Here is a 24,275-nt window from a genome sequence, read left to right as displayed (position 1 = left end):
TAAACCGGACCTCGGGGGTTTCCCCCTTCGGTCCTGCAGCGTGACACCCAGCAAAACACCTCCCTCGGCCCGCGACGCCGAGCTCCGGATCCTGAGGCCCCGCCTGCCCTTCCTTTCGCCCGTTTCTAAGATGGCGGCCGCTCTGCCGCCGCGGCCCCGCCCCTCCCCGGCCCGCCCCTCCCCCCAGCAGGCTCGCCCCGCCTCCCCGCCGCGGGACCGCGCAGCGCGCTCCCGCCGCCTCTCCCCGCGCGAGCTCCACCCAGGTCGCAGGCAGCGCGGTCGGCGGCGCCTATTTCCCGCCATTGTGCAAAGTGGAGGTTGGGGGCCCGCACGCGCCGCCTGCACGTCTCCGGCAGCGCCTCGCTGCCGCAGCCGCAGCCGCAGCCGCCGTTCTCTGAGGCGCGGGGAGGCCGGGCGGCCCGCGCCGCGAGGCTCACCCTGCGTGGGAGGGCGCGGGCGAGAAGCGGCCGAGCCAGCGAAGAGGAGCAGCGGCTCGGGACGCCGGGCCGCGCCGGCTCCGGCCCGTCTGCGAGATGCCCTGTGGGGAGGATTGGCTCAGCCACCCGCTGGGGATCGTGCAGGGCTTCTTCGGTGAGTGGCGGCGCCGGGGGCGGGCTAGGGGGGGCCGCCGAGTTGACGGAGCCCCGGGCCCGGCCCCGCCGCGCGGCCCCACGCGGGGCTACCTCGAGGGCTCGCGCGGCCGAGACGGCCAGCCGGGCCTGCGCCGGCCGGCGCTCCACACAGCGAACTTCGGGCCGCGGCTTCCCGGGCCCGGCCGCAGGTGCCTCCCACCTGCCCGATTCGCGATTCGCAAGCGGCCGAGGTTACGCCGCGAGGAGCGGGCGGGCGGGCGGCCGTGATTGACGGCCTCGCTTCCTTTTTTGGCCCTGCTGGCGGACCGAGCCCCGCGTGCGGCACAGCTCGGAGGGGCCCTTGAACCTTCGCGAGGGCCGGCGGACATGGGGTGAAGGAAAAGCATTTTGCCTGGGGGAAGCCTGCAGGATATTTCAAAACTTCCGGTGTGTCGGGGGAGTACTCGCTCCCTCGCAGCAGAAGTTGGCTCTAACTCCTGTATTACACACATCCTCTCTTTTCGAGATAAGATATAGTGTTAACAGCTTAATTTTTCTTTAAGGGTGCCTTTAAAACCAGCCGGGTCTCCATCTCCTCTTGTGCCAGAGGTAGCAAGAAGTGTTGAACTACTCAAACGCGCTCCTACATAGAAAGAGCTTAGAATGTGGCAGGCAAGCTTAGTAAATTTTAGCTGCAATTATTGTTAATGCCACTTTTCTGGTAAGGAAAATTCAGGTTTGTTTGCAGTTAACCGGGCATTTTGGCCACAACCCCCATGTCTTTTGCGCTTAGGAGTGGTAGACGCAAACCCGACCAGAAATCAGTGTGTTAGATCAGAACACCTGACGTGTCAGGAGGTAACTTAAACTTGTTGAGTGGCCTTCCTCACTTAAGACGTTGTGGGATATTAGTGAGAACGCCTATTAAGAAGCTCAGTAGTCCCCAGCAGCCAAAACCGATGGCAGAAAATGTGTGTACTTCTTGCAGGAAAGGCTCACTCAGCAAATCTTCATTCATTTTCCTTATAATTTGAACTAGTTTAGTTAGCTGGTTTCCCAGGCTGAAACTAGAAGCAGCAAATGAGGAGAAGGGCTGGATAGGCAACCGGAGTGTAGGCAGTGAACACCGACAACCTGATAAAGAAGAAATTTAAAACTATGCATATGTTGTTAAAAAAAATTTTTTTTTTGAATCACTGTATATCCATCAAGGGTGCTTTTGAGGAAGGGGCATATACCTCTCCACTGAATCCTAGTGATTGACGTTCGTAATGAATACTGGAACTAATAATTGATTTCCAAAGTGATGGCACCAAAATGTGGAGTGAAGATTAAGTTGAACAGTAGGTTTAGGAGGGTTCAGGGGCGTAAATACTTTTTAGGAAAAATCTTTCAAAAATAAGTTTTGGTGCTTAAAGGGTGAAGTTCCCATTATTGATGTTTAGAAAATTTATTTATGAGAAATACCCCTATCCTAGTCTTGCTGGATCAATGAGATGATTTTATATTTGGTATGTATTTGAATGTATTTGTGTCAGATTTTGTCTCCTGCATGTATGATCCTAAGAGGCAGACGACTCATTATAGTACAAAAGGTGTAATTTGGATATAAAATATTGGCCTCACAGTATTTTGTAAAGTTTGTGTAGTGTTGTGGACCTTGTGGATGTGTTTCCCTCCAGAATGTCTTATTCTCATACAGGTGTGTCTTACAGAGAAAACAACTAATACTTACAGTCATGATGTTTTTGTAGAAGCTGTTCTGATGTATAGTATATATTTTTGCTATATTTTCCTATCACTGTGAATATATTGAATAACTTTATCATAACAGCATTTACAGGTATGTTTGTGTGAGAAGTAAGTGAGGTGTTAAACTTGTAGACTCTTTTTGGTTTAGTAGGAAATTGTTTTGAATCCATCTTTCCCCCAGATGGAAAAGGAGTGCCCGTCTGTCGTGGTTTATGAAGCTTCTGGGCCCCACCCCTGCCCAGCTCTCAGACCTCATCACTATATTCCCCCTCATATTGAACCTTCTTTCAGTTATTTGATTTTGAACCTTGCCTCTAGGCTTTCTGCATAGGCTATTTCCTTTGCCTGGTCCCCACTTCCTCTCCCAGGGCCACTTTCCTGGCTAAATCTTACTCTTCCTTTGGGAACCTCAGTTAGGTACCTCCTGCTGCATGTAATTATAGGATCCTGTGTGGCCTAGAAATTAGCTTGTAAAGCATGTTGTTGAAATCACTTATTTCTTGGGTTCCTCGGCTGTATTTTAACCCTGGGAATTCAGGCCGTGTATCTGCTTTATTCACCTAGAATGTACCTGTACATCAGAAGGGCTCCGTGAACATTTGCTGAGGAGAGGCAGTGGAAAGACTGATTAATCAATCAGCAATGGTATAAATTGTGGTGGTTACTGTGACCACAAATCTAAACTAAGGACAGTCCTGGTGGACACTGTATTGGTTCAGAGAATGCGATGTGATCGTACCAGGTATGAGTTCCTCTCACATGCAAATCCTAATTCTTTTTTCTTGGTTTGGATAAGAAACTTTGAAATTCTCTTAGAGGCCAATCATAACTGTGTGAATCATAATTCATCTTCGTGAACCAATCCATATTTTGAATTTGTATCTGCCATATTACAAGTGTTCGTATGTAAATTTTTTCCTATAAGCCTTCATAAAATGCCTTTTATGTTTCTGTACCAGTTTCTAAAAGATTTTATATGTAGAATCTTGAGGGCCAAAGGCTTAAGATTTAGGAATACTTTATTGGGCTCTGTTGTGTGCATAATGCTGATGGCTCAGTCCCCACAGTGCTTGTTCATTTACTGACCCATATTAAATTGCTTCCCTTAAACAAGAGCAGGAATCTTAGATGAGAAAAAGTTTTGTATACTTCTTTTTCTTTTAATCATTTTTTATTTTAAAGAAGGAGTTTTTTTCCCGTGAATTAATAACTGCTGTTAATTTCAGAAAAGTAGGAATGCTTATCAACTGATTCTGTATGTACGTTCTCTTCAGTTTGCTGGTTGGGTCAGGATCATTAGTTCTGATTATATTCAAGGCACTTTGGTCATATCTAACAGAACTAGAACTAGACTAGCTCATGAAAAAAAGGACATTGGTGTGTGGAGGAGGGAAAGGAGTAATATTTTATCACTAGTATTTTAGAGAATTTAAAGCAATAATAAAATCATCTAAAAGTCTGTCTGCTTTTTTATTGTCACCATGATTCTGTACCGACAGTTCACCCCCTTTTGTCTGTACCCACCTTCGATCTCTCCTACCACCTGGCCCTTGTTAGACCACTGAAAAAAAGTGATTTGTTATAAGGCTACAAAACCCAAAAGCAGGGAGGGTGGCTTGGTATCCCAAGAGACTGCTGAATGGAATTGGAAAACTAGCAGGAATCCAACCAAGCAGCGCTTCTCAGTTTTTCTCCCTTAGGCTATGTTCATCTCTGCACACAAACTTTATCTTTCTCTGTTCCACAGCTCCCAGTTTCACCTGTCAGTTCCAACCCACTTGAGCTAGCATCTTTATCTTAATCCCAAATTCCAGGGTTAGAGAATCTGATTGGCCCACCATGGAGTCAGGGGTCCACTAGTCAGCTATGGCCAGGGCAGTGTTATGTAGGATAGTCATAACTATTGAGGCCCATACCTCAGCAGTGGGGGAAGTTCTCAGAGAAGATGAATGGATTGGGCAGCTGTGGCAAAAGCATAAATACATATATCTATACATGTGCATATATGTAGATATATATACATGTACACATATGAATTTTAACATTATTGAATAATAACTTGCCTATGGTTAAAAAAACCCAGCATGATAGTATTAAATGAAGAGTAGAAGTATGCTGCTCTTCTCCCACTGAGGTCACCAGTTTTAACTGTTTCCGATTATAGTTCTTTTTTCTTCATTGAGATATAACATAAAATTCACTGTTTTAAAATGTACAGTTCATTGGGTTTTAATATGTTCACTATGAGTGCAATTATCACCACATTATTTCCATCACCCCAGAAAGAAGCCCCATATCTGTTAGCAGCCACTCCCAGTTGCCCCCTCCTCCCTTCTCTTGCAACCACTAATTTACTTCTGTCTATGGTTTACCTAATCTGGACATTTCATATAAATGGGCACATATAACTTGTGGCTTTTTGTGTCTGGTTTCTTTAACTTAGCATAATGTTATCGAGGTTCATCTATGTTGTAGCATGTATCAGGACTGTATTCCTTTTTATGACCAAAAATAATATTCCATAGTATGGATATACCATATTTTGTTTATTCATTTATCCATAGGTGAACACTTGGCTATTGTGAATAGTGCTGCTATAAACATTCATGTACAAGTTTTTGTGTGAATATATGTTTTCAGTTCTCTTGGTAATATGTCTCAGAGTCGGATTGCTGGGCCATCTGGTAATTATATGCTGGAACTTTTTCCCAAAGTGTGTGCACCATCGTACACTTCCACCAGCAATGTATGAGGGTCCCAATTTCTCCAGTCCACTTCAACACTTGTTATGATCTATTGTTTTATTAGTAATAGACATCCTAATGGGGGTGAACTGGTATCTCATTGTGATTTTGATTTATATTACTGTAATGATAATAGTATAATAGTGTCTTTTCATATACATATAGACCATTTATATATCTCATTTGGAGAAATGTCTCTTCAAGTTCTTTGCAGGTTTTTGTTGATATTTTTATTTTTTTTGGCCACGCCACGCAGCTTGCAGGATCTTAGTTTCCCGACCAGGGATTGAGCCTGCGCCCTCTGCAGTGAAAGTGCAGAGTCCTAACCACTGGACTGCCAGGGAATTCCCCTTTGCAGATTTTAAATTGGGGTTTTGTCTTTTACTGTTGAGTTATAAGAGTTCTTTATATATTCTGAATATTAGACCCTTATCAGATATATGATTTGGAAATATTTTCTACCATTCTATAAATTGTCTTTTCACTTTCTTGATAGTGTCTTCTGATGCAAATTTTTAATTTTGATGATGTCCAATTTATCTCTTTTTCCTTTAGTTGCTTATGCGTTTGGTGTCATATTTAGGAAACCATTGTCTTATGCAAGGTCACAAAGATTAACACCTATGTTCTTTCTAAGAATTTTTAAGTTTTAGCTCCTTACATTGAGGTCTTGGATCCATTTTGAATTAATTTTTGTATATGGTATGAGGTAGGGATCCGAATTCATTCTCTAGCATGTGGATATCTAGTTGTCCCAGCACGTTGTGTGTGTGTTTGTGTTTTAACATTTACCAGTTTATTTTGAAGGATATCAAAAAGGATGCAGATGAAGAGGTACATAGGGCAAGGTGTGGAAGGGTCCCTTGTGGAAGAGTTTCTGTCTCCATGGAACTAGGGTGCGCTACCCTTTCAGTATGTGGTTGTGTCCACCAGTCTGGAAGCCCCACAGCACTGTTTGTTGAAAAAACTATTCTTCCCCCACTGAATGGGTTTGGCAACTTTGTTTAAAAAATGTGTATGTGTGTGTATCAATTGACCATAGATGTATAGCTTTATTTCTGAACTCTCAATTTCATTCCGTTGATCTATATGTTTACCCTTCTGCCAGTACTATGTTGTCTTGATTACTGTAGGTTTGTAGTAAGTTGTTTTTATTTTTTTTTTGTGCAGAATAATTCTTTATTTTATTTTACTTTAATTTTTGGCTGTGTTGGGTCTTCGTTTACTTTGCAAGGGCTTTCTCCAGTTGCGGCAAGCGGGGGCCACTCTTCATCGCGGTGCGCCGGCCTCTTCACTGTCGCGGCCTCTCGTTGTGGAGCACAGGCTCCAGATGCGCAGGCTCAGTAGTTGTGGCTCATGGGCCTGGTTGCTCCGCGGCATGTGGGATCTTCCCAGACCAGGGCTCGAACCCGTGTCCCCTGCATTGGCAGGCAGATTCTCAACCACTGCGCCACCAGGGAAGCCCTGTAGTAAGTTTTTTTTTTTTTTTTGTAGTAAGTTTTGAAGTGATATGTGAGTCCTCCAAATTTGTTCCTTTTTTTTTTTTTTTTTAAGATTGTTTTGGCTCTTCAGAATCCCTTGTATTTCCATATGAATTTAGGATCAGTCTGTCATTGCTGCAAAAAAAGGCACTTGGCATTTTGATAGGGATTGCATTGAATGTGTAGTGCGTTTAGTTCTTTTGGTAATAGAGAATAGTAAAGATTACAAATTCTATGGGATAGGGAGGGTGGGAGGGAGACGCAAGAGGGAGGAGATATGGGGATATATTTATATGTATAGCTGATTCACTTTGTTATAAAGCAGAAACTAACACACCATTGTAAAGCAATTATACTCTAATAAAGATGTTAAAACAAAAAACAAAACAAAAAAGATTACAGATTCTAGAGCCAGACTGCTTCTTAACTACAGGGCCATACCCAGGATATTTGTCTATAATCATTTTTTAATATATCCCTTCTTTATACTACAGAATTATTTTCAGTAATAATCATGAAATAAAGCTATATGCAGTGCTTAAGGTAATTACATATTTTCAAAATAAATCTAGACATTGCTTCTATCAACTTCTCCCTGCCCATTTTAGAACTTTTTTTGTTGAGTTCTGTTATGTTGATGTTGTTTCATGTTGGTATAGGTACCACATTTTAGATTTGAATAAGTTTGTATTAATTGTATAATTAATGAATTCTTTGTATTAAGAATAACTTAGTAAGTTTCAGCAGACAAAACTCAACTGTTTACTTGGTAGTGTTTATACCAACCTAATAGTTTGAATTTTGGTCTTTTAGTTATAGTTTGATATAATATTTTATATAAAGAATTGTCCGATGACTAATAAGTGAATTTTGATAAAACTGAAACATCTGCAAAAGACACAAATTAGAGAGATACCAAATCTTTCCACTGATGTTACTAACATATTTTCATAATTCATTCTTTAGCTTTAAAACAAATAGCCATTTAAGAAGAATACATTTCAATTTTAAGATATGATTCAGATTCAGTAAAATTTTCATGTATGAGTAAAATTTGCACCTACTGCACCTCTCACTTCTCACTGTTTCACTGATTTATTAAACACAAATAACAATTCCAACAAGTTGTCCCATGGAAGATAGAATTGAAGTAACTCAAGTTCTCCTTCTTCATCTTTACAATCACTGGGTTATTGTTTGTTTATTTAAAATCTTTTGTATACATGTAGGACTCTAGAGTACCACAGGGCTTGGGGGATACTAACTGCTCTAACCAAATTTGGACTGTTGTGTACCACTGAGAAATTTACTATCCAGACATATTCATGTAGCTGTGTCTGTTGGGAGCCAAGTGTGTAACTGAGGATTCTTCAAATTAACTATTATGTAGAATGCAATATTCATGAAAGGTTAAGTAGTAAAAATTTGCTAATTTGATACTACCACATATATTACTAAAACTCAGCAGTAGTTTTAGTTTATTTCGCACAATTGTTTGGGATTAATACCAACAAAAGCTTTTCCAAGGAAGAATATTTTATAACTGACATTGTTTAGAATTGCCAATTCAGAGTGATGGTAGAAGCAGAATGAATTTTTGTTGGTTTTATTATTTTTAAATTCTCTGCAGGAAATGTATCTCTTATTGCTAGCACTTAGGGTAGACTACTCCTACCACTTCTGTAGTAGGTCACTGCTTGGCCCTTCTTACTTCCTAACTTTGAGTGTAAACATGTCAAATTAATTAACCTTTCTTTACCTCAATTTTATCATCTGTAAAATGGGACTGATAAGAGAATCCAGTTTTTAAGCCTGTTAAAAGGATTAAATGAGATAATGCATATAAAGTGCTTAGAATAGTGCCTGGCATAGTCTTTTAAGCGTTCACTAAACATTAGCTACTATACTTTGGTAAAATTTATAATTTACAACCATTATTCTAAACAATATATATTTTACTTCCATTTGAGTCTCAATGTGTACTTTTCCCCCCATCCTCGTTTTTGAAGACTTCTTTAGAGCTGTTTTAAGTTCACCACAAAATTGAGCAGAAGACATAGAGATTTCCCAAATACCTCCTGCCCCACACATGCATAGTCTCCCCTCTGTTATCAACATCTACTACCAGGGTGGTGCATTTGTTATAATTGGTGAACTTACACTGACACATCATTATCACCCAAAGTCCGTAGTTTACATTATGGTTCATTCTTGGTGGTGTATATTCTGTCGCTTTGGACAAATGTATAATAATATGTACATACATACATTCATCATAGCAGCATACAGGATAGTTTCTGTGCCCTAAAAATCCTCTGTGCTCTGCCTGTTAATCCTCCTCTCCCCTCTAACCCCTGGCAACCACTGATCTGTTTTTTACTGTCTCCATAGTTTTTTTTGCCTTTTCCAGAATGTTATATAGTTGGAATCATATAGTATGTAGCTTTTTCAGATCGACTCCATTCACTTGTGATATGCATTTAAGTTTCCTCCATGTGTTTTCCTAGCTTGATAAGTGCATTTCTTTTTGGCACTACATTCCATTGTCTGGGTATACCACAATTTACTTATCCATTCACCTAGTGGAGGACATCTTAGTTGCGTCTAAGTTTTGGCAGTTACAAATAAAAACTGCTATAAACATTTGTGTATAGGGTTTTCGTGGACATAAGTTTTCAACTCCTTTGGGTAAGTACCACGGAGTGCCATTGGTATGGGTAGAGTATGTTTAGTTTTATATGAAACTGCCAAACTGTCTTCCAGAGTTGCTGTACTATTTTGCATTCCCTCCAGCAATGAATGAGAGTTCCTCTTGTTCCACATCCTCTCCAGCATTTGTTAGTATTCTGGATTTTGTAGTGTAGAGGTAGCTCATTGTTGCTTTAATTTGCAATGTGGTGCATCTTTTGCCACCTGTATGTATTCTTTTTTTAAAAATATCTTTATTGGAGTATAATTGCTTGACAATGGTGTGTTAGTTTCTGCTTTATAACAGGGTGAATCAGCTATACATATCTCCTATACATATCTCCTCCCTCTTGCGTCTCCCTCCCACCCTCCCTATTCCACCCCTCTAGGTGGTCACAATGTATATATTCTTTTGTGAGGTGTCTGTTCAGGTCTTTGGCACATTTTTTAATTGGGTTGTTCATTTTCTTATTGAGTTTTAAGGGTTCTTTGTCCTCCAACTTTGTTCTTCACTATTGCTGGCCATTCTGGGTCTCTTGCCTCTCTCTAACTTTAGATTCAGTTTGTCAGTATGCACAAAATAACCTGTTGGAATTTGATTGGAATTGCGTTGAATGTATAGATCAAGTTGGGAAAAAGCAACATCTTGAAAATATTGTCTTCCTCCCCATGAACATGGACTGTCTCTCCATTTATTGAGTTCTTCTTTGATTTCTTTTGAGTTTTGTAGCTTTCCTTCTCTAGATCTTATACATATTTTGTTAGATTTATACCCAAAAACTTAATTTTGGGGAATGCTACTACAAATGACACTATGTTTTTAATTTCAAATTCTACTTGTTCACTGGGAGTACATAGGAAAAGTGATTGACTTTTGTATGTTAGCCTTGCATTCTGTAACCTTGTTTTAATAGCTTATTAGTGCCAGGAGGGTTTTTTTGGTTGATTCTTTTGGGTATTCTATGTGGAAAACCATGTCATCTGCAAACAGAGTTTTATTATTTTCTTTTCCTATCCATATACCTTTATTTCCCTTCCTTGTCTTACTGCATTAGCTAGGACTCCAGTACCATGTTGAAAAGGAGTGGTGAGAGAGGGGGCATCCTTACCTTGTTCCTGTTCTTAGTGAAAAAGCTTCTGGTTTCTCACTTATACTATTTTTAATTCTTCTGTTGCTTTCCTTTTAGATTTACAGGCATATTCTTTTTTCCTCCAACAATTTTAGATACTAATTCAAGGCTTTCACTGAGGAAATTAGTGTCTCTTTACTGCCCTCCATTGCTTCTACCAAATTTGTGTCAGTCATTGTATATTACCAAAGTTTATAATATTTATATTCTATCTGTGACTATAATTTGTGCTTCGTCTGATCATGTTAGAAAGGTTAAAAATCAGAGTAAATGAACTACTGAATATAACCAAAAAGAAATACATGGATATAGAGAGCAAACTAGTGGTTACCAGTGGGGAAGAGGAAGGAAGGAGTGGCAAGATAGGGGTAGGAGATTAAGAGGTACAAACTGCCATGTATAAACTATCTTGTCATTAAATTATTTTGGTTTAAGAATAGTCTTTTAAGAGCAAGGTAAAATCATTTCTCTTAAACCCCAAGGTTTAATATCAAGCCATAATTTACAGTTTTTCATAATAAAATAGGTCTTGGACTTCATCAAGTGCTTGGTTCTGTATCCCCCGAGAAGGTCATTTTTTTTTCTTTAATCTTTTAGTGTGGCAGATTACACTGATAGATTTTCTAATAACAAACTGTTTTGCATTATTGGGATAAAAGTACTGCTTGAACATGATTTTTTTAATATATATTCCATTGGATTCAGAAGTTAATAGTTTATATAGGAGTTTTGCTTCTTTATCTTTTGTGAAGTTGTCCTGAAACTTTGCAGAATTTTCTGGACTTGGGACTTCATGGGATTGGGAGGAAGGATTAGCTACTGTTTCTTTTGTTTCTCTCATTGATATTGGACCTACAATTTTTTTTGACCAAATTGTGATAAAAATAAGAACTCAGTCTTCTAATCTTGTGCCAATTTTGGCAACTTATATTTTTTCAGAAATTTATCCATTTTATCTGAATTTTCAAAATTATTAGTTCATACTTCATGATATTATATATAGTTTTTAGTATTTATCTATAGCATTTCTTCTTTTAAAGTTTTGTTACTTTTTCCTTATAGTGTTGTGTCTTATTTGTATCCTGTTGTTTTTATTTATTTGTATATTTTATTCTTTCTTTCTTTTTATCTTTTTCTCCTGTACAGGCGTGCCAGAAAATTTGTCTGTCTTAATATTAATCATTTGTATTGGTGTTTTTGTTCTCCATTCCATTGATGTCTGCCCTTAGCTTTATTTCCTTTCTTACTTTTTGGTTTGTTTTATTGCTCTTTTTTTTTTAATTAAAAATTTTTTTCTTTTAAATTAATTTATTTTTTGGCTGCATTGGGTCTTTGTTGCTGCGTGGGGGCTTTCTCTAGTTGCGGCGAGCAGGGGCTGCTCTTTGTTGCGGTGCACGGGTTTCTCATTGCGGTGGCTTCTCTTGTTGTGGAGCGCGGGCTCTAGGCGCGTGGGCTTCAGTAGTTGTGGCACGTGGGCTCAGTAGTTGTGGCTCACGGGCTCTAGAGCGCAGACTCAGTAGTTGTGGCGCACGGGCTTAGTTGCTCCGCAGCATGTTGGATCTTCCCGGACCAGGGCTCAAACCCGTGTCCTCTGAATTGGCAGGCGGATTCTTAACCACTGCGCCACCAGGGAAGTCCCTATTGCTCTTTTTTTAGCTTCTTAACTTGAATGCTAATAAACTCATCTATTTCCATTCTCTCTTGGTATTTGATAAATGTGTTAAAATCTGTAACTTTCTTCCTGAACACCACTTTAGTAGCCCACAGATATTAACCTGTACAGGTTTCTTTGTCATCCAAGAGTATTTGATAATTATCACTCCATATTCCTTTCTAAACTAAGGATTTTTTAATAGTATAAGTTTATTTGTTTTTTCTTAAATCATCAAGGACATGAGGATGCAGTTGTTTTAAGCTTTCCTTTTGTTATTGAGTTCTTACCTTGTCACATTTTGGTCAGAAAACATTGTATGTTTCATATCTATTGAGGTTTCCTTTGTGGCTAGTACATAGAACTTTTTGTGAATGTCCTGTGTACTTAAAAAATACACTCTCTGTTTGGATATTTATATATTTATTAGAGAACTTATCTTATTCATTTTGCTATATTATTTGTTTTTGTGTTTTGTGCTTAATTTATGTTTCTGAGAGAGCTGTGGAAAAGTCTAATTGTGATTGCTGTTTTATTTTTTTTCTCTTTAGTTTTGAAAGTTGTTGCTTTATGTATTTTGGAGGCTATGTCCGGTATATATGTATCTTATTTTCTTAAGCAGTAGTGTGTTAAAATTTAATTTATTTATATTTGTATTATTGCATTTTTTCCCCACTGAAGAGAATTTTGACATCATTTTCACTAAGTTCTCCTGGCATTTTATTCACATCATTTTTTTTACTCCGGACTGTTATCTTTTCGTGGATGTTCTTTAATGAGCCTGTTGAATCACTCCTTTAATTTGTGTCAGTTGCTTTTTAGGTTTGTTGCTTAGTTTTCATACTGGGATTTTTTTTTGTCCATTGCATTCATGAATTCTGTTGTTTCTTGGATCCTGTGTCTACCTCTTTATTGGAGTCTTTTAAAATTTTAAATTCTTTTTAGGAAAGGTTGTGTGAGAAGAAGAATAAGAGGCGCATTACATAATGATAAAATAGTCAGTTCACCAAGAAGACCTAAATGTAAATACACCTAGCAAGAGTTTCAAAATACAAGCCGAAACTGACAGAACTAAAAAGGAGAAATAGACAAGTCTGCAATTATAGTCGGACATGCTACTACTCTTCTCAGAACTGTACCAGAACTAGTGGAGAGAAAAGCAGCAAGGATATAGAACACCATCAGTCAAATAGATCTCACTATTGTAGAACCCTCTACTTAACAACAGCAGAATACACATTCTTTTCAAGTGCACATGGAACATTCATTCACCAAGGTAAACCACATCCTAAGTCATAAAACAAATATTTAACAAACCTAAGAGAATTGGAATCATCAAAGTATGTTCTCTGACCATAATGTAATTAGAATAGAAATCAGTAACAGATAACAAGAAATTCAGACTTGTGAAAATAACATTCTGAACAATTTGTGGATCAAAAAGAAGTCACAAGGGAAATTTAAAAATATTTTAAACTAAAGGAAAATGACAACACAACATATCAAAATTTGTGAGATAAGCCAAAGATGTACTGAGAGACTTCAAGGGCATTTATTAGAAGAGAAGAAAGGTCTCAAACCAATAATTTAAGCTTATACTTTATGAAACTAGAAAAGAGGAGCAAAATAAACCCAAATCATACAGAACAAAGGAAATAATATAGAGCAGAAATGAATGAAGTTGAAAACAGCATATCAATGAAACCCAAAGCTAGTTGGGTGTTCTGTTTTTTTACCCAAAAAGATCAATAAAATTCATATGCATCTTCAGACTGGCAAAGAAAAAAGAAAGGAAGACAAAGATTACTGACATCAGGAACAAAATGGGAGATACTGTTAGAGACATGTGAAAGAATAATACAGACACGAAAAGAATCATGCAGACAGCTCTATGGGCATAAATTGAACGACTTGGATGAAATCGACCAACTCCTTAAAAAACACCCTATTTATTTCCTATTTCTTTTGTAACAAACTACCACAAATTTAGTTGCTTAAAACAACATAAATTATTTTTTTACTACAGTAGAGTTGATTTACAATGTTGTGTTAATTTCTGCTGTATAGCAAAGTGATTCAGATATATATATATATATACACACACACACATTCTTTTTTATATTCTTTTCCATTATGATTTACACAAGATATTGAATATAGTTCCCTGTGCTATACAGTGGGACCTTGTTGTTTATCCATTCTATGTATACTATTTCGCATCTGCTAATCCCAAACTCCCAATCCATCCCGCCTCCACCCGCCTCCACCTTGGCAACCACAAGTCTGTTCTCTATGAGTCTATTTCTGTTTTGTAGGTAAGTTCATTTGTGTCATATTTTAGATTCCACATATAAGTGATGTCATATGGTAGTTGTCTTTTTCTGTCTTACTTCACTTAGTAGGATAATCTCTAGGTCCATCCATGTTGCTGCAAATGGCATTACTTCATTCTTTTTTATAGTCAAGTAGTTTTCATTGTATATATGTTCCACATCTTCTTTATACATTCATCTGTCGATGGACTTTTAGGTTGATTCCATTTCTTGGCTATTGTGAATAGTGCTGCTGTGAATATAGGGGTTCATGTATCTTTTTGAATTATAGTTTTGTCCATATATATGCCCAGGACTGGGGTTGCTGGATCATATGGTAACTCTATTTTTAGTTTTTTGAGGAACCTCCATACTGTTTTCCATAGTGGCTGCATCAACTTTCATTCTCACCAGCAGTGTGGGAGGGTTCCCTTTTCTCTCTCCTCCCTCTCCAGCATTTGTTACATAAATTTATTATCTTACACTTCTGGAGGTCAGAAGTCTGATTTGGGTCTCACTGGGATAAGATCAAGTTGTCAGCAGGACTGCATTCCTTTCTGGAGGCTCTAGGGGAGAATCTACTTCCTTGTCTTTTTTCCAGCTTCTAGAGTTTGCCAACATTTCTTGGGTTGTGGCCCCCCCTCCATCTTCAAAGCCAGCAACAGCTGGTCAAGTTTTTCTCACATCTTCTTACTCAGACTTCCTCTTCTGCCTCCTACCACTTTTAAGGACCCTTGTAATTACCTTGGATCCCCCCAGATAATCTCCCTGTTTTAAGGTCAGCTCCGCCTAAATTCCCTTTTGCCATGTAACAGTATATTCACAGGTTCTGGGGATTAGAATGTGGACATCTTTGCGGGGGTGTGTGTGTGCATTATTCTGTCTACCACAGCCACCTACTATCCAGACTCACTCAAGATAAAATGGAGTTCCCTCCTCTCAGGTCCACTCTCCCTCCATTGCCCACCTGGAACCTCAGTTTTACTTTTTGTCTCTATGCATTTGCTTATTCTAGGTACTTCATATAAGTGGATACAGTATTTGTCTTTTTTGTCTGTATTATTTCACTTAGCATGTTTTTAAGGCACATTCTTGTTGCCGTCATTGTCTTTTGACAAATATACAAAAGCCAATTCAATAGAAAAATAAGATTATTTTCAATGAAGATATTGGAACAATTAGACATTTAAATGCAGAAATATTACTTGCAACCTAAATCTCATGCCTTATAGAAAGACAAACTCAAAATGGGTCATAGATCTAAGTGTTTAAACTGTTAAACTTTTAGAAATAAAGAGAAGATCTTCATGACCCAGGGTTTGGCTATGAGTTCTTAGACATAATTCCAAAGATACAATGCATAAAAACAAAAATTTGATAAATTGGACCTCATCAAAATTATAAACTTTGTTTTGCAAAAACATTGTTAGGCAAATGAAAGGCTGAGAGAATATACCTGAAAATCATATATCAGATAAAGGACATATCTAGAATATATAAGGAAAATGTAATGATTATTAAGCCAGTTTAAAAAGGGGCAAAAGATTTAAGTAGATTTGAATGGACACTTCACCAGAGAGGATATAAGGATGGCAAATAACCACATGAAAAGAATTCAGTATCATTAGTCACTAGGGAAATGCAAATTTAAAGCATAATGGGATATCACAACTACTGGTAGAGCTAAAAAAAATTTTTTTTTTTTTTTTGCGGTACACGGGCCTCTCACTGTTGTGGCCTCTCCCGTCGCAGACGCGCAGGCTCAGCAGCCATGGCTCACGGGCCCAGCCGCTTCGTGGCATGTGGGATCTTCCCGGACCAGGGCATGAACCCGTGTCCCCTACATCGGCAGGCGGACTCTCAACCACTGTGCCACCAGGGAAGCCCTAGAACTAAAATTTAAAAAAAATTTTGACAATACCAGGTAGTGGTAAGAATGCAAACAGCTGAATCTCTTATACGTTGCTGGTGAAAATGCAAAATGGTACAGCCACTCTGGGAAATAGGCAGAATCTTAAAATGTTAGTCGTATATAATATATATATATATATATATATATATATGTATGTGTATATACATGCACACACACACATATATATATATATCTAGCTGTCGCATTCTTAGGTTTTTTCCCCTAGAGAAATGAAAGCTTATGTTCACACAAAAACTTGCATACAAGTGTTTATAATGGTTTTATTTATAGTCATCAAAAGTTGGAGACAATCTAAATGTCCTTCAACAGGTGAATGGAGAAACAAATTGTAGTTCGGCTGAACAGTGGAATATTACTCAGCAATAAAAAAGAAATGAACTATTGATACACTTATGTGTTGGGGGTTCCAAAACCAACCGTATGTTTGGAGATTCACTAAAATGACATATATGACTCAGTATGTAGTTGTACTCCTGGCTAAGATTTATTAAAGCAGCATGGTAAGGATACACAGCCAGATCACAAGGGGAAAAGACAGATGGAGTCTCTTGGAATTTATGCATAGGTTTCCTTATGCTCTCTCCCATGGGAGAGTTCATAGCTTGGAAGACTCGATATTGTTAAGATGTCAGTTCTCCTCAAATCTATACTATGCAATATAAACCTAATCAAAATTTCAGCAGACTTTATATAAAAGTCGACAAGTTGTTCCTCAAAATTATTTAGAAAACTTGAGGATCTAGAATAATCAAGACAGACTTGAAGACAAAGATGAAGAACATAACTACCTGATTTTAAGACTATCAAGCTATAGTGATTAAAACAATATGGTATTGGCATAAGGATAGACAACTAGATCAGTGTAACATAACAGAAAGTCTAGAAATACATTAATGTAAATACAATGAATTGAGTTTGACAGTGCCAAAGCAATTTATTTATTGATTTATTTTTTAAAAATCTATCATTTATTGCTGCTGAGGACCAACCAGGAGACTTTCCCCCAGTCACAACATCTATTTCTCATCACTGATGGACTTGGAACTATGATAGTTTGCTAATTATATAGCAGGAAAGATTGGCAGTGTATGAGTGAAGTTCCTGTCTTTGACCATGGGTTTAGTGAGTGCATATGTTTAGTGAGTGGTTATTTTTTGCATATTTTCTCTTTGGTAGATGTGTGACAGTTAATTGTTACTCTGTTTGCCAAAGCAGTTTACTGCTAGAAAGTTGTTTCATTAAATAATGCTGGTACAAATGGATATCTTTTTGGAAAAAAATGAGCCTTGATGTCTATGTCACACTATAATCAAAAACATTAATTTGATATGGATTACAGACTTAAATGTGAAAAGTGAAAAACAGGAGAATATCTTTATGACCTTGGGGTCAGTAAACATAAAAGAAAAAATTGAAAAGTTGGACTTCGTCAAAATTGAAAACTTCCCATCAAAAGACACCATTAAGAATGTCAAAAAGCAAGCTACAGATTAGGAGAAAATACTTGCCCTACATATATCTGACAAAAGACTTGCATCCAGAATACACAAAATTTGTACAAATCATTGATGCCACAACAAAATCTTTTTTTTTTTTTTGGGCCGTACTGCGTGGATTGTGGGATTTTAGTTCCCCAACCAGGGAGTGAACCCTGGCCATTGGCAGTGAGAGCGTGGGGTCCCAACCACTGGACTGCCAGGGAATTCCCAACAAAATCATTTTTTTAAAAGATGGGCAAAATTAATAAGCAGGCACCTCACAAAAGGATTTATTGGAATGGTCAATAAACATGAAAAGGTGTACATCACTAGTCCTTAGGGAAATGCATATTCAAACCCCAGTGAAATATTACTGCATACCCAGCACAATGACTAGGATTAAAAAGATTGATAAGACCAGGTGTTGGTGAGGTTATATAGAACCCTCATATGCTGTTGGTGAGAACGTGAAAGTGTATATATTTTTTGTTCCTCAGTTCCCCTGACCACTTAAACTAGGGCAGGATTGAGTGCAGTGGTGCCCACATTCAGATGGCCAGGAATTCATGGGAAATATAATAGAGTGATATGTGTGTGCTCAGCAGGTCTCTTGGTTGCAAATGGCCCAACTCGATTCTGCTTAAACCAGAGAAGATGAATGCGTTGTCTCAGGTAACAGTTCCTGAGAGGGTTAACGTCAGGCTGAATTACAGCCAAATACTTCACACTGTGTCTACAGAAATCAGCCTTTTTACTCCACCTTCCTCTGGGATGGCTTAGTTTTCAGACAGACCTTGGTCACTGTGGCCACATGCAGCTGCGGGATTATAACCTATAATGTTGAACCCAGCTACTAAGCCTTATTCCCAGGATTGTCCTTGATTGATGCATCCCTAAACTGATCATCAGAACCACTGTGAGGTCTAGGTCAGGTCCACCCTTGGGCTGGGAGTAACGGTGCTGTGGTTCCTCCCTCAGAAAGAGGCACTGTCACTAGAAAAAGGGGAAATGGATGCTAGTCTTGCAAAACAACCTATTTTCTCTACATTGTACTTATTTAATGTTTATTTCTCTAACTCCGATAGCTATGTCCCAGGCCCTTGCTAGACCCTGGAAATGTAAAGGTGAATTGTTTGTGAATAGAGAGCAGATCTGTAGCCTGGCATTGAAAACTCTGTGATGTGTTTGACCTCATCTTCCTTTTGTTCAGTAGCTTTATTCTTTTCCAGGCACTTTGTGCTCCATGTATTTGAATTTCTGGTAGTGTCCATCCTTGTCCTTGGTTTACCATTACTCTTTCTTGCCCCAGAGTGCTCTATGTCTGGAATATGCCCATCTGTCATACCTCAACATGTTTCAGTTCTGCCCTTCTTCCCAGGCCTGGCTCAAACACCTCTTTCAGAAGCCCTCACTGAGATTTTTTTGACCTACGCTAGTTTCTCTTTGCTTTTGCCTGTTATTCTATCCATAGCTTATCTTATCTTTAAGTTCCTTCAATTCTAAATATCCAGATAGCACCTGGCAGAGTGCTGGGCACACAGTAGGCTTAATAAATAATGGATAGTTATTGTACTCTTTTTTTTTTTTAAAGATGTTGGGGGTAGGAGTTTATTAATTTATTTATTTTTACTGTGTTGAGTCTTCGTTTCTATGCGAGGGCTTTCTCTAGTTGTGGCAAGCGGGGGCCACTCTTCATCGCGGTGCGTGGGTCTGTCACTATCGCGGCCTTTCTTGTTGCGGAGCACAAGCTCCAGACGCGCAGGCTCAGTAGTTGTGGCTCATGGGCCTAGTTGCTCCGCAGCATGTGGGATCCTCCCAGACCAGGGCTCGAACCCGTGTCCCCTGCATTAGCAGGCAGATTCTCAACCACTGTGCCACCAGGGAAGCCCAGTTATTGTACTCTTGATAATTTTGGAATTATCTATTGTAGTCCTTTAATTGTCCAGCAGTACCAGATATTAGTAAGCTGGCCTTTACTTAAGAACATTTTGTATACATGTAAGTTACTTAGAAGTAACTTACTGCTTCCCAATCACTCTTTGATGTAGCTTCATCACCTGTGATGTGGTATATTCAAGTTTCTTACACAAATGCAGTCAGCATAGTGGTGTTCGCAGTCATGGCTGCATGTAGGTCTTTTCTTTAAACATCCATTTGGACTAGAAGCAAAAATACCCATTCTGGTCCCCTTCCCCCACCGTCCAATTCAGTAATCATTTATTGGCATGTGTCTAGTAGAGTAGTGGTTCTCAAGTGTTTGTGTGCATCAGAATCACCTCGAGGGTATTTTAAAACATGAATCGCTAGGCTTCACCTCCAGAGTTTCTGATTCAGTAGGTCTTGGATGGGCTGAAGAATTTGCCTAACAACCACTCAGGTGGTGCTAATACTGCTAGTCTGGGGACCAAGCTTTGAGGACTGGTTTACTAGTAGTAGATTTAACCCTCATTGCACATCAGAATAACTTCCTCGTTTTTCACCTCCACAAGTTCTTTTTAAGAACTGTCCTTTGCTCAGTTAAGTGAAAGCATTTGGAATCTCTGCTGCAGCATGGTATTAGCAGGATTTTATGAGTATTTCTAACAGAATCAGCTCCACAACAAATATAGACAGAATTCCTTTGCGCCACATCTCCATAGCGCCTGTGTGATGAGTATGGTACCTGTGTGATGGTGGAAGTACTGACCAGCTATGGTTAGGTAGTTCTAGTTCATGAAAACATATATTCCTAATTCTGTTGATGATTCACTCTTTGGTCTTGACCAATTCCCATAATTTTTCAAAGTCTGGTTTTCTTTAACATGACATTAAAAACAGCTTTCTCTGATTTTGCAATCATCATTGCAAGAAGCATAAAATGGATGCTGAATCTTGGGAGCAGGGCAAGTTTCATGATAATTGTCTGAGGTATCTCCTGTAGATTGCTTATTAGTTGTAAGGGGAAGAAAGTAACTACAGTGGAGAAATTGGCTGTCACTTTGGGTGATGAAAATTAACGTCATCGATGAGGGGAAGATGGACATCTTGTCTCTAAATGATGTACCTACAAGGGCACAGCATCCTTATGTAGCACTCTGACTGGTAACACGTAACTGCAATCTACTCATAAGGAAACGTCAGACAGACCCAGTGAGGAGATTTCTATTCTTTAATAAAGGGTGTGTATTCTGCAGTGTCAGTGTCATAAGAGATAAAGATTGAGAAACTGTTCCAGAATAAAGGAGATAAAAAAAACACGATAGCTAAAAGCAGTATGTGATTCTAGACTGGGTCCTGTACTGAAGTGGAAAAAGTGCAATAAAGGATAGTGTTGGGTCAAATGACAAGTTGGAATATAGATGGTAGATTAGATAAAATGTATCAATTTTGAATTTCCTGAGATTGATAACAAGTACTGTGGTTATATAAGATAATCTCCTTATTCTTAGGAAACACATTGAACTATTTAAAGGTAAAAATAAATGATGTGTGTAATGTAATCTCAGGTGAGTCAGAAAAATATGTGGGAGAGAGAGAGCAAGCAAATAAAGTAAATGGGGCAAGGTTACAGGTGTTCTTTGTAATTATCATTGTGACATTTTTCACTGTGCCTTTTTGAAAGTTTGAAATTATTCCCAAATAAAAACTTTAAAAAAACCCACACCACCACTCTCTGCTCTTCATTTCAGGGTAATTGTAAAATTTTTTTAAAATCTGTATAAAAATGTTTTCGAAGATCAGTCTGCTTTTCAAATGATGGCTCCTGTTCTGCTTTGTCTGGGGAGCCTCGTATCTCATTCTGTGGGTGTCCTCAGGAGATTGTTAGCTCCTGAGAGCCTGCAGGGTGTCAGCCTCACCCTGATTGTAATATCCAACCCCCCACAGGGCAGCTTCTGGTGTCTTGTTCAGTGCTTCCAATAAGGTGCACACTAAACTAATGTGTGAACATTGTCTCTTATTACAGATTGTACCTTCAGCTTTGAACAGTATATTTTTCTTTCAGCTCAAAATGGAGTTAATCCTGGCTGGGAGAAGAAAGTAATTGAGTATTTTAAGGAAAAGCTGAAGGAAAATAATGCTCCTAAATGGGTGAGCTCATTGCTTTTGGTGGGGGAGGGGGTGGCGAGGGTTGGGCAGACTTGCAGTTTCTCACAGTAGAGCAGTAATCCACATACAGTTTAAATATATATAAATTAATGTTCACTGCCCTGTGCTTTAAGTGCATATGTATTAAAAGGTTTTTGGTCTCTTTTGCAACTTAAACTTAAATTCAAGCAAATAAGTGCTTCTATATTGGCGCCTCTAGGTGGCAGTAATTGACCATGAAAAAATGGGTAGTTGTGAGAGATTCGATTATCTTTTGTTTTATTACCTTCATTTTAAAAGAGTTGACATGTACGAGTTTTAAGAGAAGAGCTCAACAAAGCAAATGCCTTTCTGCTAATTGGAAAGTGTTATGAAGGAAAAGCATCCTTTTACATTATAGTCAAATGTCATCATACAAACTTGCAAGAACACAGGAAGTACTTTTGTTTAGCAATTGTGTTATATTAACCATTGAGATCATTTGGCTCCCTTGATGTTTTGTGTGTGTGTGTGTGTGTGTGTGTGTGTGTGAATTGCGGTTTGAGTCTGGATATATATGTCTTTGTATATGTGCTTAATGTTTTATACACAGAATATTTTGACTTGATTGTTCGTTTTCGTTAAAGGTACCATCATTGAATGAAGTTCCCCTTCATTATTTGAAACCTAACAGTTTTGTCAAGTTCCGTTGCATGATTCAGGATATGTTTGACCCTGAATTTTACATGGGAGTTTATGAAACCGTTAACCGAAACACAAAAGCACGTGTATGTATTGCTTTATTCATGAAACTTACTGTTTACAATTAGTAGTATTAATTTTGTCCTTGTGTTGTTTATGGTAATTTTGATTCTGATAGATTGATATAATACTGTTATTTTTTTGCTTTGGGTCATAGGTTCTTCATTTTGGAAAATATAGAGATGTAGCAGAGTGTGGGGTATGTATACTTAAAATATATTCACTGATACGATTTTTTTTTGATATAAAAATCTCTTAGAAGGTGGAATATTGTAAATGATAAAATTAATTCCTTTCTTTTCCTAATACCTATATACCTGCTTCTTAAAATTACAGGTCATGATAAGTCCTTTTAAAATGAAACGTAGAAGAAAAATGAAAGAAGATTAATTTAGGGCTTTACACGTGCTTAATTAAATTTGATTAAATCCTGCCCTCTTTTCCTGGGAGGAAAAAAGTAAACTTAAGCTTTCTTTGATAAAAGGAAGTAATAGAAACTCTCTTACATATCAGTAATGGGAAAGGGAAGAAGACAGAATCCTGGATATAATTATAGTTGTAAAAGGGGTAGTTTTGAGATAGAAACTTACTAGAAAAGCAATTAGAGAAACCACAGTATATCTGCATTTTCTTTGGTATTGCTTTTCTGATAGTAGAAGAACAACATGCAGAATTAAACTTAATTTCATTCAGACACCTGTTCAACATGCCTGGCATTGTGACTGGGGAAAGTTTAAAACTTATTTCTGGTTTAATAGTAGAAGAAGATTATCAGCATGTCAAAATATATTAACTAAAAATATCTCATATTTTGCTTTTTGTGTGTTTTTCATGTGGTACTATTGAAACACAGGTGGTAATTTTCAATTGTTAGAAAGAAAACAAGTATCACAGGTGGGGATTGACCAGGCAGGTGCTGAGGCACGACCCCAGTAGAAGGGTGAGCCTCAGTAGTTGCCTCCATTCTGGATCTATTAGATTTCTGCTTTGCAGTCCAGAATCTTAGTTTAATCAGGTTATTTAGGGCTTTTTACATTCTGGGAGTCTGACTCCTGCTTACCCAAACCTCAAGAGGTTGATATATAAACCCTAATCCTAGCCTGTTAATTCACAGTATAAATTGTTTCTGTTGAATAAATGTTTTAGCCCAGCGGGCTGATCTGTATGGGAGAAAAGCCCTAATTTGAAAGGTTGCTATAAAGAAAAAATGATAACTTCCTATACTTACTTAGAATAACAGACTCATGAATGATGGATTCGTTTAATCTTACACATGATGGCCTCCAGCTCTCCCATTTCTTTTTCCTTTAGGGTGTCCCATAGCATGCACCATTGTACAAGTCTAATGAATCAACTTTAGGTTTTCTGCATCCCTTGTTTGAGGGGCCCTAAGCCATATTAGGCTAATAAATTAATACACATATTTTTTCCTAGTACACAATAATGCAGTGTCTCTATAGCTCAACAATCTCAGCCTCTGGAAATGGGAAAATGAAATAGGTGAGACTGTCTATCTGTGACACTCCCAAAGGCAAAGAGTTTTTATTTTGTACTACATTGCTAAAGAGTCATAAGTAAAAGCACCATACCAGGAAAAGGGAACTTTGGCCCTGGAAAGAAATACACAGAAAAAACTTAGCTTATATATATTATCTCAGGCTCAATTGATATCTCTGGGATTCTTTCTTTGTTTCCTTTCTTTCTTTCTTTTTCTCTTAAAAAACAGAA

General features: G+C 38.4%; 1 protein-coding gene across 2 annotated transcripts in view; it reads left to right on the top strand.

Annotated features, from left to right (window-relative positions):
• The first annotated feature begins 212 nt into the window (after positions 1-212).
• The window catches only part of MCMBP (minichromosome maintenance complex binding protein), a 68,909-nt gene continuing 44,846 nt past the window's right edge, over positions 213-24,275 (top strand). Inside the window, exons 1-4 of one of the 2 annotated variants that reach the window (XM_032607507.1) lie at positions 213-591; positions 21,724-21,809; positions 22,433-22,573; positions 22,705-22,746. In XM_032607507.1, coding sequence (XP_032463398.1) covers positions 534-591; positions 21,724-21,809; positions 22,433-22,573; positions 22,705-22,746 — 327 coding nt within the window. In that variant the 5' untranslated portion in view covers positions 213-533. The remainder of the gene's footprint in view (positions 592-21,723; positions 21,810-22,432; positions 22,574-22,704; positions 22,747-24,275) is intronic. The other variant, XM_032607506.1, reaches the window with a different exon arrangement.

Source organism: Phocoena sinus, chromosome 16 (genome assembly GCF_008692025.1).
Source record: "Phocoena sinus isolate mPhoSin1 chromosome 16, mPhoSin1.pri, whole genome shotgun sequence".
Lineage (NCBI taxonomy): Eukaryota > Metazoa > Chordata > Mammalia > Artiodactyla > Phocoenidae > Phocoena > Phocoena sinus.
This window is presented reverse-complemented; position numbering and strand designations above follow the sequence as displayed.